The sequence below is a fragment of the Notothenia rossii genome (genome assembly GCF_949606895.1).
Source record: "Notothenia rossii genome assembly, chromosome: 12".
Lineage (NCBI taxonomy): Eukaryota > Metazoa > Chordata > Actinopteri > Perciformes > Nototheniidae > Notothenia > Notothenia rossii.
This window is the reverse complement of record NC_136911.1, coordinates 6,209,027-6,229,543: the sequence shown is the minus strand read 5'-3', so window position 1 is coordinate 6,229,543 and position 20,517 is coordinate 6,209,027. Positions and strand designations below refer to the sequence as shown.

The window sequence follows — 20,517 nt, the reverse complement described above, 5'->3', positions numbered from 1 at the left end:
GTAGTAGGAAAACATTAATCTGTGTGTGTGTCTCTTTTATATCCTTTTTCTTGTGGGCCAAAGCAACAGCTTGACCCTGCTGACCTTCAACAAGCTCCTTTAAGCTGCTTTGCTGTACTGCGCTAATAACCAGCACTAGGATATATGGTTCTTAAACGAGTAGGGCCATTAAGCCGGGCGAAGTAAGGACCTGGGTAAATGAAAATGAATTACTTCGGTTGCTGTTGTAATCACTCAAGCTTTGAGCAAAAATGACGGGAGAAGGAGGAGGAGGGCTGCCAAAAATAGCGCCCTAAAAAATAACCCTGGCCAGTGCAGGTCAGTTTAGCACCAATAGTCTAGGGCAGTTGTAGAACAGGCTGCTGGGCACATATGGATTGCAATGTCTCTGAATGTGAGGTTGCAAAAACACTCAAATAAAAGACCAAGAAGCAGGATGAGATTGACTTATTGTAAGCCAGACAGAGACTCAACTACACCAAGGCGGGCAACATGAGGTTTGTGGGCCAACGTATTACTTCTCTAACACACACACACACACACACACACACACACACACACACACACACACACACACACACACACACACACACACACACACACACACACACACACACACACACACACACACACACACACACACACACACACACACACACACACACACACACACACACACACACACACACACCCTAATGTAAGTGAAAGACTGCTGACTGACTTTTAAACAACTGCTTGTGCTACTGCTATCAGGTGCGTACAGAAAACACATCAGGGAGAACAGAAATAGGCACATGGACACACTCAGCCTCTACTTTACGGGGACGGAGGGAGAATAGACAATAAAGAGCCTCAGGAAAAAGCAGCGATCTAAACATAGCTGAGCATATAATGCTTTTGTCCAAAAGCAGAGGCAATTTCACCAGCGAACAGGCCTGTGACGAGACCCGATGAAGTGTTATCCCTGAGTGTAATTTAATCTCACACACACACACACACACACACACACACACACACACACACACACACACACACACACACACACACACACACACACACACACACACACACACACACACACACACACACACACACACACACACACACACACACACACACACACACACACACACACACACACACACACACACACACACACACACACACACACACACACACACACACACACACACACACACACACCGAAGTCAGTACACTGGCTTGACCTCAGCTTCTTTGTTGTAAGAACATAAACTGTAAGTCAAATGTGTTCAGGCAAAGATAGAATAAACAGTAGACGGCTCCTGTTTCACTTTTGCAATAAATGCCCACGCTGCACTGCTGGGATCCTAGATCTAAAGCACTGATTTGTATCACACGGCCCGAAAATACAGAAGCATAAAATAGGACTGCTGGACTCTCAGACCTGGATCAGAACATATACAGTTTTTTTTTTTATCATATTCTTATTTTTCTTTCCTGCTAATGGCTAGTTTATCTCTGGAGTTCAGGGTTCACCGAAGTTCTTTCTGCAATGTTTGTATAAAGCTGGTTCCAGCCAAGTTGCTTAAAGTCCAACTGAAATCCCATGTTTTTGTAATAAAACAGTGAGAGAAACTCCCTCACAGGGATTTTAGCCTTTGCAGACCATTTACATGCACAGAAACCTATAGAACACACTACAGGAGAGGGAAACCCCTAAAGGCATAATACGGCCCCTTTAACCGTAGGGTTAACATAATCTAAGGGTTTCCGAAACACTCAGTAGAATCAGTTGTGGGGAACACTTACAGAGACATCATGGACCCGCATTGAACACATGCACATTAAAAGACGAGCAAAGAGTCCAAAGGCAGCTCTTAATCATATATTGATCAATTTATTCATTCTGTCAGGACACGTTTCTCCGGTGTCCCAAAGTCTTACACAAAGAAGTCATTGTGAGATGTCCAATTTGTTTTTTACCAGAAAACAGGAAAATAAAGAAAAACTAGTATGTGATCATGAAAACAAACACACACTCAAAGACTGCGCCATGACAGCGAGGACACTTAAAGTTTGCAGAAGCCAATTTGATTAGCCAATCCCCCAGATGTACCACTTTCATCTTTTAAAGGTTTTTCTCTGATTTAATTGTACCTGGAAGTAAGGGGAGGGGATGTTGGGGTACACTTCAAATGTACAAAAATAAATTCAAACAGTATTTTCAAGACAAACCTCCTCCTCTGGTTTTGAGGGGTTCTGAAGCCACGTTGAGCAGAACTGGTTGGATGTACAGTAAATGCTTGCATGCACGTTGACACAGGCACTGATCATGACTTGGTGTCTCACTTTGTGGGTCCTCAGTCAGGAGACAAAGAGCATTCTGGGAACTGTAAGCTCTCTCAACAAGGCAGTCAACAGGATTACAAAAAAAGAAATGGTCTGTCCATTCACAAATAACCATTCAGAATGACCATTTTGGATGCACACTTCTTTAAACAGAGGGGAATATGGGCCGAGGACAAAAGAAAATCCAGTAACAAGCTCTCAGGCTCATGATGCGCCTGATTTCTGTTGTATGGAAATGATTAACAAATATTTTAACACATAAAAAATAGTGGCTTTACTCCAGAACCTTCCGACATCTTTTTTTACGATACAATACATTACTCTCAATACAGGCTGAGCTACTGTATATCTGTCCAGAATGGCTCAGCAAGCCAGTGCTGAGAACTCTGGGTAATGTAATAAAAAACATAAAATACCAATCACAAGAAGCGCTCGATTAAGTTCTTTTACAAACAAACAAAAGCGGTATACAAAATTAAAAAAAATAAAAGTCCAAGAAACAGCAAAACCGATCACAAGTATTATGATGTATAATTAAGGCGAGTTAAAATATTGCAGAATAATTTGGCCCCTGTGTCTCAAACAACAGTCAGAGTTCCCCGACTCCTAATCGCTGCAAAGATCCAGAGAAGGGAAGGGAGGATGAGCTGAAATGGAAAAAAGAAAGTGATCCTCTTTGGAGAGAAATTGATTATTTGGTTTCGTTTGGTCTCTTTCTCAGGAGCGTGTTAAAGGGAACAGTGAGGACCTCATTTTGCAAATGAATTCAACAAAATAAAAGATGTGGGATTGGTAACGTGATTAACTCGTGTGTATCCGAGACAGTTTATCTTTTGAGCACAGTATGAAGCGAAGGGGGCACCGAGATCAGAAAATATAAAACTGCTGTTTCATCAACAGCCTGATATGACGGATGACAATGCAGCGCCCTGTGGGAAGAGTGCGTCCTCTTTCTGATTAAGAGCAGTCAGGCAAAGAAATAAAAAGAGTTATGGGATAGGAAGTCAAGTTTCTGAGATACAAAGTGATACCGCCCCTCTTTTTTTTACTGTCATTCCAAGCAAAGAAGATCCCCACAAGCTGTCCCCTCTGTTTGTTAAAAAGGCGGAGGTGAGCGGAGTCAGCTTTCAGTCCTGGGGTCACCTTATGCACGAGGGGCCGCCTGTTTCTGAACAAAAGTATCAGATCAGCCGAAAGGAGGAGGCGTGGCTGTCACTAAAGAAGTCCAAAGTCCACTGTCCTCCTTAGTGAAAGGTGGGGCTGTCCTCCCTCGGCCTACACCCACTCCTGCATGGAGCGCTTGCAGTACAGTATGTGGCGCGGCGTGCCCTTCCTCTTGAACTGCACCACGGTGTAGACCAGCACCAGCAGGCAGAGGGCCAGCACGCAGGGGATGACGATGGCGATGGCCTTCACCGTGTTGGCCTCGTTGTCCAGCTCGATCACCACGTCCGAGGTGCCGTCGTCAGCCGGCGGCCGGGCGGGGTCGACGGGCATCAGGTCGCAGCCCATGAAGTCTTTGAGGATGGAGCGCGGGTAGCCCGGCTCCACCCGCAGGAAGTGGTTGTTGAACTTCCAGTACTCCTTACCCTTGTAGAAGTAGGTGTACCCTGGAGGAAACAAAGAGAGGGCATGTGAGAACATTGTTATCTAGAGTTAGCTAACACACTGGCTTCCATTGTTTAATGTCAGCTTCTCCTTAAGCAGTGATGTCAAAGTGTACTGGAACAACTTGGTGAACACTTTTAAAATCAGCAACAAGCTTTACGGGGTGTGTTTATTGCTGCTCTTTAAACACATATTTAAATGTATTAAAATCAAGCGATAACTGGACAACAAGCCATCCCATCTCTTTGAAATAAACTGGATAAAACAATGACACTTAATTTGAAGTGATGGAAAGATTAACAGTTGAATTTGTCTTTTTGGCGGAAGATATAAATATCTATGCAAGTTGGATTTGTTTTCCGTAGAAGTACATATATCCATGTTTTAAAACTTCATTTCAAAAGTGCTTACTACACTTTACTAAAGTAAAAGGGCATCATTCGTGTTAGCAAAATGTACTTGCTGCATAATTGCCATTTAAAAAGCTTATACATGATATGATTTGAGCCTGATTACTGCTACAGTAACATTAAAGCAGCATTTCAATGTTGTGGCAAATGATTGTATCTAAAATAGCTATAATTTACAACTATATATTATAATATAGTTCAGTAGTTTCACCTGTGACAAAGCATCCTATTTAATAAGATAATGTGTACAAATAAACTAGTGCCAAGTATATCCCGCCAGTGTTGACAAAAACACAATGAAATTATTCCTAGAATGTGTTTCTGTGTAGAAGGTTGTTTGTACACTATGTGTGCCATGCAGGACAATGTTCAGCTCACTTTCAATCCAAGAGGAGCGTCTTCTTTGTAATGAAAATACCGAACAGAAAACATAGAGATGGAACTGAAACCTAAGTGACAATAACCTGCCTGTGCTGTGAGAGAGAGCCCCTCAGACAATTGTTTTTTGTAGTGTTTCCATTTCAGCTCCATTGTTCAGCTGAGGTGTCTCTGCCTATCCCTCGGGACTCATTATATCTGGTCATAAAGGAGGAGACACACCCAGCCAGGAGCCAGAGCCCACAGCTCATATCACACAACAACAACAACAACAAGTCATCCAGAGCCATGACTGGTGCTTTCTCCAAAGAGTGAGCATTTTTTTGGGGCGGCAATTGTCCCGATGTCACACAAGTTCATTAGTTCACTAAGGAGTCAGTGTTTATTTTGCATGCTCTCCCCTAGAGGAGAAAATACTTTGTTTGTGTCGAGAGAAATTAAAACGACGACAAATATTATTCACAAACCCATTCCGGCAGACATTGTGACACAAAATAAATTGTGATATAACAAAATCAAGAATAGCATTATATTTAAACGCCTTGACATGACGACTCCTACTTTGCCAAATGTTAAATGTGTCCCTGGTTGTGAGAATATATATTCGGTGTAAAACTGAGCATGACAGCCTGGCAGGTTTTCAAGCTCTCCTCCTCCTGGCTGGCCCCTTTAACACCGTGTTTCTCACTATTCATTATTAATGCACAGGCTTCTGCTCTGGGAAAAATAGGCTAGGTATTGCTCTAGATTTCCAGTTAGATGGCTATTGTAAAAGCCAGGTGTTCTTTATATCACTTGTGAGGGCATGAGGCGAGGGAGCCCAGAACGAAGCTTTAAAAGATTCATCTGGGAGGGGAGGACATGATCAAACAGCATGAAGGAAGAGGAAGAGGATGTGCTCAAATACGTCCTCTTGTATGAGTTCGTGAGAACGACTGAATGCCTATACAACAGACATCTTCAAGCTGATTATGAGCAGTAGGAAACCTCTCATATCATTTTGGGAAAAACACATACTAGCTTTCCTGCCAAAAGTAGTTTGAGCCAGGAATCGATCAGCTACGCCAATAGCAAAATTAGCGTAGCTTAAAGACTGGAAGCATGGGTAAACTCTTATACACTGTGGCATTGTCTATAGAAAACTCACACATTTAAGTATTTTATCTTTTAAATTGTGTCTTGTGGTGACTTTTCAGTAACACGTGTTAACTGTTAGTTTCTCCTAAAAGTAAGCAATAAGTATTTCCTGGAGTCCTGTTCTTCAAATAGTTACTCATTGTTTTTACATTTCTGTTTTTGTACAAATGTGGCTTCATGGCATGCTAAGCTATATACTTAGCATTCAGACATAAAGTGGTATCAATCCTTTGACACAACCCACTTCAAAACCTCATTTGAAGTTCAGATGAGTATTTTGATTTGTATTTGTTCTCCAATCTGGAGATCAGCTGCTGCAATACTTTTCTCCTACATTGAACTCAAATGAAGTTCAGTTACTGAGAGACTGAGATCCAGATGAAGCAACAGATACATGTTGAGCATGAATATTAGGAGAGGGAGAGAGAAGGGAGGGGGGGTGAGAGGTGAGGCAGCCTGAGCTCTGTGGGTCAGAGAAAGGTCTTCATTGCCTCGGGGGCCGCTGCTCGGCAACATGTTCACACACCATCATCATCAAACTCAATTAAGCCTGTTATCTGGGTCAAAGTCATGAGCGTGCCACTTGACACACTGTCTGCAAACAGATAGCCCGCCAAACAACACAAGGCAGAACCATTCTTATATATATGAGATGCACACATCCTCCCCACCCTTCATGCTTCGCTTGATGCCCGCTCCACCTGGACACGCCCCGGCCACTGATCTGGCATCAGATCCACAGCACAGATGGCCGAGCCTCAGCACCACCTGCCCTGCTTTTTCCAACCCAGGCGATGCCAAGACCAGGCCCGAGCCCACCTGATATTATCATCCAATGGAAAAAGCTTTTCACGTCTTCACACTGTCAGGCTGGCCTATGGGAGAGGTGTTTGAGATTTTTTAAATCCCGCCTCCCCCAGCCCTGGCGAGGACCAACTGGCTGAAACCGGAATGAGGGCCCAGCGGTGGTCTTGTCCTTTCTGCTTTCCACAATCCTGCTCCAACTGGGTCTCATGGAGCAGGACGGACTGATTTTGGAACATTGTGCTCGTGAAACAATAAAAACGGACCTCTTTTCATCTTTCATTTGCTGTACACAAGCACTATCGGTCTGTTTGCTCCTGATATGGCGTGTATGGAAGCGTGCCACCCACTAAACCTCAGTATAATAACTGGGGCAAATTTCAATCAATGCTACCCTGGATTACGTCCCGTGCAGCGCGTGCCAGTGACCGGCTGAAATCAATGCTGCTGGCACACGTAGCGCGCTGTTATGCCAAAGCAGAGTATCAGGCAGGACAACTCGTACCATTGGCTTTGTCCACGAAGGCCCCCTGTGGCGAATCAGGCACACCTCTCCACACTGTCACAGGCTTTGGGTAGCCGGGGTCCATGGTTCTCATTTCCTCATTGTAACGCCAGTACCTAAAGGGGAACAAATGATGAGCAGCGGGAAGACAAAGCAGGCAGTATCCCTATGCAGGCCGAGGGAAATAGGTGACAACAGATGGTCATTTATTTCATGTGTTGTATCGTAACACCATATGTCAAACTGTTATTTTTTTTTCGCCTTCCAACTTCATAATGCAATGCTAATTATCATCACATGCAGCGACCTTGACTAACACTACATGTAAGATCTCCACTCCCATCATCAAATCCTCAAATGATCAATTTATTTTCTGAAAAAAGTGAATCTGCTTCGATAGAAAGTGTTTTTTTCTAACTTAAAGAGGCCCTATTATGCTTTTTGTGGTTTTTCCTTTCCTGTAGTGTGCTATTTAGGTTTGTGTCTATGTAAAGGGTCTGCAAAGGCTACAATCTGAAATTCCGAGTTTCTCTTGGAATGGAAATTGAAGCGCAATATTTGCTAAAGGTAAAATATTTAAACATATAAATGTATATTAATTCATTAGGCATCGCAGAGAAGTCCCGGCCTACAAAACACTATTCTACAGATTCAATACAAAATGTGTAAATATCAGAAAAAACCCAACACGATAACTTTGTTATACTTATCTCGTAAATAATGTTTAAAAAAAGATCATTCCCTCTAATGCCCTGAATCATCTCGCAATATTACATTAAAAAGAAAATCACTACGAGTTATTTTTTACCAAGCTGTGCAGCCCTAGCACTTCCTCGTTGCACCCACCTGTCCCCTTTGAAGAAGTAGGTCTTGGCCACGTCCTCCCACCACACGGCCGTCTCGATGCTCTGGGCCGGCATGCCGTGTCCGAACTGGGCGATGTCCTTGGGGTATCCAGCCTGCAACACCGTGTCCTTAAACACCCAGAACTGCTTCCCTGCACACGAGGAAGAGGAAGGGGGAAAGAAATGAGATGAAGAAGGACAAGAAAACAACTGTGATTACCCTCCAGGAGCAAAACACGGAGAAGGGCAGATTTACAAGGACAGATACAAGCCTTGCAACAAATGGCAGGCAATAACCTGTTGCCTTGTATTACTCTTTTTGAAGTTGATGTTCTGCTAATTTAAAATAGGACACACGTCGTGACAAGCTCTCCTTGCCCTTGCCTCAAGGAACTCTGGGAACTTTTGAGCATTAGTAAACTGAGCTGTTAACACCCAGCTGAGAAAAAATAAATGGCAACGACCCTCATGGGAAAATGCGCGACCAGAGACAGACTCAAATATTTAAAAGAATGTTTCCGAGCCCCAAGCATCAAAACAAATGCATGAACTTAAAGAAGACTGTGGAGGGCTTTCTGCTTAAAAATCCCAAAAACATGTCACGCGTTTTGATTTTTCAGATCACATTACATTTTGCAATTTTTTGTTTGACCCTCTTTCTCTTCCGGAAAGTGTTTAGGGTTAAACAGACCAATCCTGACACAGTGTGACCCCAGGAAGTGCTTTTTTGCGTCACTAGTGGAGGCGTAGGGTGTTCCGACAGGAAGTGGGTGGGGGGTGATGGGAAGAGAAGTGTGTCGCAAGAGAGGAGGAAGTTGAAGAGGTGGAATGACGAAGATAGAGAGCAGATAAACTAAGAACGTGGTATAAAGAGTTGAATCATGTCACAAAGACTCTACTTTAAATCATAATACTTTCAGACCATTCCATTTCATTAATCAATTAAATGAGGCTTCAGCCTGTCAGCATTCATTATTCCATAGAGTGGAAAGAATATTCATCACAAGGACTATGGATGTGATCAAATCTGTAAAAACGTTCTCAGCTACGACAAAATATAAATCTGGCCCTTTGTCTTTTATGTAAGCTTTGTTGAAGTAAAGATGAGCAGAGAAATGAGAGATGAAACGTCTGAAAAATATGTGTCTGTTTTCAATTACCAACTATTTCATAAATCAGGTTTTACATAACATTTTCCTCTACATGAATGGCAGGTAGATTATGATGTACTTTTGAAAAGTCAGCTGTAAAATGACCGGCACAATTGCAGGAAAAGGGTGTGAAATAAAGCCCCCTTAATCCCAGCACTCGTGCTTTAGCCTCATAAAGACCACAAATCTGACATTTGGCCTTCAGAGAGTGTTTACTCTATACGGCTAAGTGGAAGAAGGGAGATTTAGAGATGGAGAGATAGGAAAGGCTGAATGTAAGTGGAGAGAAGAGACCTGCAGTGGCCTCTTTGTGGAGAGGAAGCTCCTGTCATTTCACCTCTCTCCTTCACAGTACTCATTCTGGGTACACACACACCCTCAGATTATCCCAACCACAAAAGTTCGACTTGATTCAGAAAAAACTAAAAAAGCTCTCCAAACTTTATCTTCTTGTTTTAAAAAAGAAAAATTGGAGTTGACTCTTTTTGCCCTCCACATAAAAGTCTGGCTTCATCTTCAGAGCAGTGAGGGCAGCTTTGATGTAGTGGCAGCGTCTGCTTCAGTGAACCACTAATCCCCAGCCTGCCCTCAACACTGTATGAAGAGGGATGTATACTGTAGGGTGAAGGGCTGATCCAAAAAGAGACCCCTCCTCCATAAACAGGCCACACACTGGCCAAATGAAACACACGTGTGTGTAGTGAAACTATTATGTACAATCAATGTGACACTAAATGTGATCTAAAATATCATTGATATTTTTGTGGAAGTGACAATGGTCAATAAATAGTCAGTATTGTTGATAGCAATGTATTTGGCGACGTTATTATTATAAAATGAATCTGTTCTTGATATAAGCTTGATAGTTCTCTGTCCGCCATTTCTGCATTTTAAGTTCAAAATATAGAATACTTATAAATGTGCAATAAGCATATGTCTGCAGACGTTTGGGCCCTGCTGATGAATCGTCTAGCTCTAATCCTAAAGATCATGCTCTCAGACATCTCTGCAGGAGGTAAATGAAACTTGTGTTCTTCGACACCAAAAGGCAGCAATCAGGCTCTGATTGGATCCTGCCTCCCGAGGGGAAATACATTAAGACATATAGATCTTACTGCATGTGTAGGGTGCTGTTAAGAAACCTTGATAGAAAAATGTTGTTTGATTACCTTGATTGTAGTTCGAAATGCAACCTCTTAATTTGCAATGTAGGGTAATGGAATATCTTGATTCTATTGTTTTTAAAAGTCGACTACACCTTCGTACTTTAAGATCTGGAAACAAAATGGGCAGAAGTCCGGACTGTAGGAGTGAAGAACACATGCTGAATCTATTTCTAATAAAAGCCAGTGGTGTCTGCTCACTGACCTGCTCTGTGATGGCTGAACATCGCTAAGCTAATCAGTGTCTCAGCCATGACTCTGAAAGTACACTCTGAAGCCTCCATCTGTGCGTTTCACTTCAGGAGAATTCATCAGACGAGGCGCTATTAGACGAAGACCTGCATTAGTATCCTGACCGACTTTCTTACTAATGTTTTGTTCCAAATGGGGACAGACAGACAGAATAAGGCCTTCTGGGAAATCAGCTGTGCGTGTTCAAATGAAAAATAGCATTCTGTTAGTAGAGGTTTTCTAAACCTGTGCGCAATCCTGTTGCTACCCACCAAAGGGGAGGAGAGCAGGTTGTTGGGAGGATAAAGCTCCGGATTCCAACGTGGAGAGATTGCGGCGCACGCGAGACCAGCAGGGCTTCCAGGAAATGGTTGTTGTTGAAAATAGAAACATGTCAGAGAGGAGATTTGTCGTTTTATCTCAGCTGACCTTCGTTGCTAACCTTTCCTTTCATTAACACACTCGCCTTCTGTTTCTTTCTCTGTTTGGAAATAGTGATGGCTTTTGGATTTAAACATAGTTAGTGTAGATTTGAATATGTTAACAAATCTCTTCAGAGGTTAAAAATGAACCGTAGACTATATCAGACAGTGAGTACTGAAGCTCTTTGACCCTGACAGTGATTTCCACGTATTTTAATCATGTTTAGCTACAGTTGGAGATTTAACCTAAAACATATATCTAGCAGCAGATTATGGTGGATTAAGTGGGCAAAACGTTGCATTCATCTTCTACAGATTTATGTTGAACTCTCACACGGATAAGATCAAGGCACTTCTTTGAGTGAACATACAGCAGCGATTAAAGATTTTTTGAAAAGTGTGTTCCTTTGTACGGACACGCCTGAATATCAAAGACATGTGCATACTTGTACAAAATGTGTTTTTGGGCTGAAATGAATGAAATCAAAGATCAAAGAGCTTTACACAGAAGCACTATGACAACAGCGATGATGGTTACCTTTGAAGAAGACGAACCTTCCCTCGCTGTTCTCGTAAACGGCGTCTATTTTAGCCGGCAGGCCCCTCCAGAAAACACTGATGAGCATGGGGTACCCCGGCATCACCGAGTTATCCCTCACCCGCCAAAACCAGTGATCCTGAAAGAGACGAAAGGACGCTGTTAGGAGAAACAAGCACGATCAAACTCAACAACAAACGGCCCTGAACCAAGTAAACGTTTAATACATTCTGCACTTGGTATCATGTTGTAGCATTCCATAATTTGGTACCCCAAAACCTGAATTGAAATGTAGAATTGACCTCTGCGAGCGATACACTTAAGGGGATGAAGATCTGATTAACAGAATGAAACTGTGATTTCACTTTAAAGTAGGCAAGTGCTCTGGAATATTCCAATTACCTGAAAGTATCTTTTAGTAAAATATTTGAGAGAAGTCGATGTCATGACAAGTGCGAATCTTGAGTTTCTGAGAGGGGAGCAGATGAGACGGTTTCCATCCTAACAGACTGTTTCTTTAGGGACGCGACATTCTGTGAATTAGAACATCTGATGGAGGTGAGTTGAGGCCAGCTCCTCACTTTCACGGCTGCTGGCGACGATCACTTCAAGCTGCTGCTGTGATATCTCTGATGGCTTTAAGATCCGCGTTTACTTTCTCAGGTTGCCGAGGAAAGCCCACGAGGCTGCCGCTACGCACGCAGAACGTACTGGGAAATCCATCAAGGAACGGGGGCAGAGTGATCGCCAGGAGCTTTATGAGAAGCCAAGGGTCTCTGATTTCCTTCAGAGGGAGTGTGGGGAAGGGGAGACGTGAGCGCAGCCAAGTGGAAGGTGTGTCTTTTTGATGTTGGATGAAACTTGATGACTGAAGGGAGGCGAGGGGAGGCCCAGCTGTGAAAGCCATTAGAAAGCAGAGAGACGTCCCACCCTTTGGCAATAAACGGCCAATTGGGTCTTGGATGGCCAGAAAGCCTGACTTCCTAGCGAGGGACGCAGAGACAGAGAGAGGGGAGACAACACATCATCCCTACCCGCCTCACTCACAGTGAAAGCTGAGTAAACAGGCCATTTATCAAACCTCAGTTCTCTCCTTCTTTCTCTCTCTGTGTCTAATCCAATTGTTTCTCCGGGACTCTCCTCTCTCCCTGGACTCTTCCTCCTCTTTCTTTTCATTTCCCCTTGTCCCTCATTCCAATTCCTCCTCTTCCTTTCCGTCTTTATACCTACTGCCTCCATGGATTTCAATTGTTCATTTCCACTGTACATGGGCCGGCCAGTAATTGGAAACAGATACAACTGCGAAATTGGATCCATTAGAATTCATTTTGAATTTATAAAGCAAGAATGTTCCTTCTTCCACCTGAATGCCCGACCAGCCCGGGCTCCACCTTTAGGCGACTTCAGCTTTGCAATAACACAACTGTCTAGAATAATTACAAATGTAGGTTTATGACATTTAGGTCATGGATTACTTGTTGAAAAAGTCAATCAAATGACTGAAAGAAACTCCAAATCCCTACAAAGAGTCCATAATGACCACAAAAGAGAGAAAGAGAAACACATTGAGATAACATTTTAGAAATTAAAGAGATGTTTTTGCCAAAAGAGAAGAATAACTTTTTCAGATACTCATTAAAAGTATACTTAAAGAGCCACTGCCAATTTTTCACATTATTAATCGCAATAATGTTCAGAGAGGAAGAGCCAATCAGACGCAAGGATTGACCTGACTTCTGCTATACTGTTCATTTCTTTCTCAAAAATCCTCGCTTTTTCTCATTTTATTTTAGAACCTCGAACCAGGCGCCATTCAGGTCGGTCCCCGGTGAGCATCTGCCGCCGCCATGTGTGTGTTCGTGTGAGTGAAGAGGCGAGAATATGACAGGCGGCGGTGTTACGATGACCGTGTCGCTCACCCCTCACTCGGCTAATGTGACACACACACACATGGTTGACTGAGAGCAGACTGCAGGTGTAAATAATTCAGAGGTGTGGAGGATTGAGGTTGAAGCCTGAGGACACATCATCCATCAGTATTGCTTTACACAATCACCTTTTACTGAGGAAAAGGACTGCAGAGGAGTTGTTGTTGTTGTTGTTGTTGTTGTTGTTGTGTTTTCTCAACTCGAAGCTACTATATAGACTCTCTTCAAGCTTAAGCTATAAGCTAGGGATGCTCCGATCGCCAATTTTGGGGCCGATCGCCGGCCGATACCGATCCGATGGAGTGGGCGGGGCCTATGGGGATTTTCCATTTAAGTGATGTTTAAAACTCAGTTAATGCTCATTCACTGGAGCTTCCACAAACAACAACCAACATCATTATTACATTCAAATGAAGTTCATTATTCAAGTTTACATTAACTTTGGAAAATGACAAGGGAGAAATGAGTGGAAGCACTCTCTTTTCCTCTCTCCCTCTCCTGACAGCCTCTCAGTATCTCATGCAGCTCACTGACCCAGTAATGAGTGACCCGACAGTGAATAATACATATATGTATAACTAGTTTAGCTAGTTCCAGAGGTAGATAAAATAGCTAAGTGTGTTAGGTCTAACTCTTAGTGTGTGTTTTGCTCCGCTCACCGGTCCGTCACAGCTATCTTATTGTCAATTTCGGACACCTTCAAATACTGCCAGACTGGTGAAGCCATTTTGGCGAGCTTGTTTTGCCGCGCACAGAGAAAAGTATTTTACGTCTTGTGATCGGCTCTCCTGATCGGCCTTTATAGAGAGCACCGATCGATCGGCAGAGAGTGAATATCGGCCGATCGATCGGAGCATCCCTACTAAAAGCAATTGTTCAGCTTTATAACCCGCCGTTTTGATCCTTATATGGCAGCTTAAGAAGTTTAAACCATATTATTTCCTCCTAGTTATACAAAGAGGAGAGACACTGATGAGAGGGGACAGCTCAGTGCCCCGTTGGACACAGTGTTCTCATTAATGGATGTCGGCATCAAAGCTTGTCTCCAACATTAGCGACCAAGTGGCCAATCCAGAATCGCAAGGCAACCTCTGGGGTCCAAGAATCCCCTGCTCTAAATCTGTCCACATCAAGGAAGCAAGGTCTCCCAGTGGCTGGTAAGGGGGTGGAGCTGGACTGATGGGGATGTGTCTTTTATACCTGACTGTAGGCAGTGCAGGGGGCTTTGATTGTAGGTCTGCTAAAACCAACATGCATCATATTAAATGAGAGCAGAGGTTGAAACCATTACTAAAACAATGCTTTCCAGAATTTGTGTTTCATCTACGCTTTAATGTAAAGGTTGCACTGAACAGTGGGTATTTCACTAGCTTCAAATGGCTGTTAGGTATATGGATGTAAACTCTCTGGAACACCTTGTATTGATTTCCAGAATAATGGTTCCATTAAGAAAATACTAGACTATGAAAGGAGTATGTTCTTAAGGAATGTCTGGCTTGAAAGCCTGGTTTGGATTTTTCTTGCTTAACAAACTGACAAGATGGCAACGAGCCACAAGCTCAAATCCAGACTTCTAAACGTCGGCTGGTCGAAGGTTGTATGTACATATTTTACTCCACTCCAAGCCTGATGGGAAATGAACGTCCTCTTGGTGTCTTCCTGTCTGGTTCGCTGTCTGACAGTATAAGTGAGGTCACAGTCTAGTACAATTTGAGTACAGCAGTGAAAATGGGACTGAGAAAAGCATATACATGAAAGAGTTATTCTCTGTCTCATACAGTTTGAGGGTTCACAGAGAGTTGAAGCTGAAGTGCCTCCAGCCATAAAAGTGGTAGCTGTGTAATTTCACAGAGGCATTTACTGGTGACACTGGATCTACACGCCTTGAACCTCAAGCGACCCTCTGTCACCCCACCGGAGAGGAAGATGATCGATCGTAAACTACCACCTTAACAAGCATGACTCTAACCTGCCTTTGTAGATTAACGTGCCTGGAATAAATCAGGAGCCTCTCAGCTTTGTGGGGAACAAAACCTATTAAACCCACTGGTCACCTGAAATAGTTCCTCCAGCTGTGAAAGCACTTGTGATGTTCCTTTCTCTCATATAATCCAAGTAGTCTGAGTTACAACCATTATGCTTGAAAGGCAGAACAAAAACAATTAACCTTTTACCTCCATCTGTAACGGAAACATTATCACTGAAGTAAAAGGGGCACTAAACCGATTTTACAGTTCAGTTTAGACGTAACAGCTAAATAATGTCTTTTGAAGCAGTTTCCCCAAGTTGAATAATAACCCTGCATGATGTCATTAGACTCATACCATCTTGGGCTTTGAGGAGTGACGTTTGAGAAAGAAGGAAGTGGTTCTATTAAAAATATGTTTTAGGGTTGTATTATGGGAAGTGTAGGATCAAACATTTCCCAAGCTTGACCCATACTTAGGTCTAAAGGTTAGGATATCTCTGCCTCTTCCTGTGTGTCCGCCAATGTGACAGAAGTGCAATACTTAATGTGTGATTTTCTCCATTATTAGTTGTATCACCTGATAATTACATGTATTAATACCGGTTGTATTAGGAATACATTTATACAATTGCTTTGGGTTTCTTAAGTGAGATGCGTAAAATCAGCACGGATTGGATAGTCTAGCATAGTTTGTTAAAACCTAGAATACAGAAGTAGACGAATGTTGAATCCTAGTACAGAAAGAGTACAAATCTGTAGTCTTGAATATACTTTTGTCAGAGGTAGAGATGTGGCATTAATGAGGTAAAGATCCAACTGACCATTTGCCTGTCTTTCCTTTACCTTATGTCCCCTTCTGGAAATCAACAGGCTCCACTCTTGTTCTCAAACATGGGGAATTTGGACCTTTACTTTTGGTTCTTTTTTGTAACTAAGATTAATCAAAACCTCATGAGAAATCACTCTCAGTCAAAGCAATACATTCAAAAAGCCTCTATGCAACCTTTCCTTGGGAGACCTCAGTGCTCTCAGTGTATTTCACAAGATAAAGTCTTGTTAAGTCTTCCCTCTAAACCCCTACCTACTTTACATTCCCGGACCACCTGTGGACTTCAGGGCCAGTGGGACTGCTGAGAACTCTGCTATAATGACTTGGCATCGACTTGACTCTGCTCGTCCAAAACAATCAAGTAGGGATGGTGAGTATAGTCCTGCTGTTTAGGACACGGACCTACAGCGTGAAGTAACTAAGAAGATAATCAATCGTATAATCGAAAGAAAGACGGAAAAAAGCACCTTAAATGCCAGCAACACGAGACGCTGCTTGAAATAAAACTAGAAGTAAGCCAGAGCTTTACATAATTCCTATTCTGTCAGCCATCATTTGAATCAGTCTTTAGTCTAATACGTAGACCTTGGCACGCTCTTAAGGGAATATATCAAGCTCTGGAGTAACACAACCTTCTCCAATTAGGATTGCAGATCAACTGTTTTACAGTCGGGCAGCTTCATCTGCCAGGAGGAAGCAAGGCATTAACATGATACCTCGGAGTTCTTGGAAAAAATTGGCCAAACTATCACTGAGAATCAAGACATATTAGGACCAACTGCTCCTCCTGTGAAGCACGCTTCCAAACCAGTGATCCCTTATTGATTTCACTTCCCTAAACACATTTGATTCACTGGCTAAGCCGCTGATTATGGCCAGCAAATCATTTATGAGTCATAATGTTAATGGTGGTCCTAATGATGGTGGATTTAAAACTTCATTTACATGTGTTCTGTCACAAATCATCACCCTCTGTCTGGCAGCCCCTTCACTAATCTACACCTTTGAAGATGTGTGAGCTGGTGCTACTTCCAAAGGCCAGGAAGGAGACACATACATCAAAGCCCTTTACTCATCAGTGGTATCGCACACTTCACCATTTTAAAATTTGTATTTTTGTTTCATATCATACATAATTCAAAAACCCAGCATTTCATTTGGATTAAAAGACGTGTCTTTTGCACGTGGGTTGCTTAAAAAGTTCCATTTCAACACATCTTTCAAGATACATACAGTACATCTCATTTCCCCATAATTTAAGTTAATTATATACATTTAATTACAAGTATTAATTGGAAAGCTGGCTGTAACAAGCAGAAAGTTTAATTGACGTGGGTGGCCCCTGTGGATCACATGCTCATTCGGCACACGAGACTCAGGACTGTGGGTTTTAGATCTTATCTTTGATACAGTTTACATAAGAATATCAAGGAGAAGGTTCCCGAAAACCTTAAGGCAAGAGTACAGGTACAGTACCAATGAAACAATAGTGATTGTATCTATTAGTCTGTTGCATTAGCACATTAAAAAGCTGCTTGCTGGATGCAAACGAGAACAAAAGAGATGCCTCTCTGATGCACGTTTCCAAGGAGCTTAACATCAGGAAAGTATTTAGAGTTGGAGATTGGATAATAAAGAGAAGAGACAGTTTTCTTAATGTGAAAGAAAGCCTTTGATTATTATTTGATTTTGGTCAATAAAACAAGAGATCACAGGTAGAACAACTTCAAAGCCATGTCGCATCAGTTATGGTCATTTCAAGTTAAAGGACTGGCATGTTTATAATAATAGTAATACTACAGAAATTATTCTTTAAATTATTGACAACTCAATTTGTTGTTCCGCGAATGCACCCAAATTCTATTTCATACCCAGAGACACAAGAGTGTTGTATTTAGAGCCAAACTGTATCATTCACTTCCTAAAATGATGAAAATGTTGGCTGAGTGATGAACGTCCTTCATGTTTCTAAGCACCTTTGAGCTATGCACAAATCCCATGATCCTCACCACTCGGTCAGATCAGGCCCTTTATCCAATGGTGAGAGCATCCACTGCAGGCAACATGTGAGAGACACAGGGGCTGTGTTTGGACTATTGTCACAAGCACAGTTTATTTCCATTCAAATACATATATCAGCGACAGTGTAAATATTTGGTAGAATTTTGGTTAAATTCCTTCACAAGTCGGAGCTCTGTGTCCGAGCTGGGTTTATTATTTTTATATTTAAAGAACACACTCGGAGACGGGGTAGAAAGGGGGTTTCCCCAGGCTCCACAGGCCCCTTATTTAACCGTTGAAATCTATCTATATATATCCAGAGAAAATACAGTCACTCTCACATAAAGAATGAGAAGCACTCTCTCTCTCCTTTCGGTGGAGAACACAGCACATCTCTGTGTTGCCTCAAGGTTTTTCTCCATTCCTCACCGCATGTATCCACTTTCTCACAAGCTTAGACCACGGATAAATATGCATTAAGGGACATGTGCACATTTGCCTTTCGCACAGGAATGAAAACTGAATATGTTAGGAGGTAACTGTGCTACACTGTGCATTGCATTATATTCTTGGTCAAATACAAATGAAGTTCTGATTCCTGCTCAAGTGGCACAAAGGAATCTGGTCATAGCTCATAGCTGCTTTAATTATGCACTGAAATGGCAATAGTTTTCAGATAACTGAGGAGAGTCCACCAAACTTCCACATGCATAACCACAGTTTCAAACGTCTCTCCTCTAACAAATCTACTCACGTGTAGAAAACTCAACCAAGCCTTTTCCACATTATGCACACCATGCACATACAAAACATGAAGCAGCTTATCAGAAAAGCTCTGTATATTAGGTAATCCTCGCAGCTCTCCGGCCAGCTCTCTAACCAGCTCTCACTCCACGGGGGGCTTCAAACCTGCAGGCCATTTCAATGTGTCTGAATCAATGGATGAGTTATTTTCTGTTGCATTTACTAGCTAGCTAGTTTATAAAAAGAAAGGCTTACGGTGTTGGTTTGTAAACATCACATGATTCTATCCTTCAACCATGGTGTCACAAGTTGGTTTGTCCTGTAGAGACTGATTGCTGTGCTTTTGGAGAGCTACAGTAAGAGATCCAAGTTTGTGGTGAAACAGCTCCAGGGGTTCAAAATGGCTCTTCAGAACAAACACAAAGTGAAAATGCCTCAGGTTTTTTCACAGGCTCTTCTCTTACCTTGAAGACGAACATCTCTCTCCTCAGTATGCCCAGGGTGTTGAAGCCCCCATCGCAGATGTTGGGTTTGGCATTGGGGTGGGATGGCCTGTCTCCTGGGGGCAGCCTCGGAGGTCGCGTCTGCCTGTCTGGCTTGCGGGGGTCTGATGGAGGATGGGAGCGAGGAGGGGGTGCTGTCGGCAAAGGCATGGTGGGCTGGGGAAGTTTATCAGGAGGCCCTGTAGGAAGCCAAGACAAATATCTCAATTGTTTGATAAAAAAAAACACATATTCAAGTTTGAATTTCACGAGGGTGGGAAGATGCATTTAGACCAATCCTTTACATACCCTAAGAACAACATATTGGAAAACCAAAATCAACCAATTTAAGACAGTTAGAAATTGGAGACTAATTCAGGATCTGATCAGGGTATGATGAAGTGAACGGGAAAACTAGATTATACAAGACTTAATAGATAGATAGATAGATAGATAGATAGATAGATAGATAGATAGATAGATAGATAGATAGATAGATAGATAGATAGATAGATAGATAGATAGATAGATAGATAGATAGATAGATAGATAGATAGATAGATAGTTAACGATGTAAACATGCATGAAAGGTTATTGTGGTCCATTTTCGTTATACAGTAGCTTTACCATTTATAGCCAAGCAGCCACCTGAGCATGCAAAACTATTTGTTTCACATGTAATTCAACTGACAATGATGGCGATAGAGGAAGTTAGAAGTGAGTTTGGAGACAAAAACACATGAGATAAAGGAGAAGATGGAAAAACAAGAAGAGGTCATGCACAAAAACAAAACAGCGGGTAGGATATAACAGTGCCAAGTTCAGGGATTCATCTCTCCAAAGCGTAATATGATATGTTAAGATGAATAAAACAGAAACAAAGCGCATATGGGACATCAATGTATAAAGGCTACTGTGGTGATAAAAATAAAATCTGCTCCCAAATGGAGGCCAAGACGAGCCTCGGCGTCATTCCACATTCAGGATTTACATGAGAGAGAGTGGGAAACATAGAGAGGGAAAAAGGAGGGCGAGGAGAGA

At 42.4% G+C, this 20,517-nt stretch overlaps 1 protein-coding gene across 4 annotated transcripts in view; it reads right to left on the bottom strand.

Annotated features, from left to right (window-relative positions):
- Positions 1–1,852: 1,852 nt before the first annotated feature.
- mmp16a (matrix metallopeptidase 16a (membrane-inserted)) overlaps positions 1,853–20,517 on the bottom strand; it is a 109,392-nt gene continuing 90,727 nt past the window's right edge. For all 4 annotated transcript variants that reach the window (XM_079661403.1, XM_079661404.1, XM_079661402.1 and 1 more), the window contains 5 exons: positions 19,459–19,676; positions 11,524–11,662; positions 8,020–8,170; positions 7,174–7,289; positions 1,853–3,941 (listed from right to left, as the gene is read on the bottom strand). In XM_079661403.1, the coding sequence (XP_079517529.1) occupies positions 3,607–3,941; positions 7,174–7,289; positions 8,020–8,170; positions 11,524–11,662; positions 19,459–19,676 (959 nt within the window). In that variant the 3' untranslated portion in view covers positions 1,853–3,606. The remainder of the gene's footprint in view (positions 3,942–7,173; positions 7,290–8,019; positions 8,171–11,523; positions 11,663–19,458; positions 19,677–20,517) is intronic.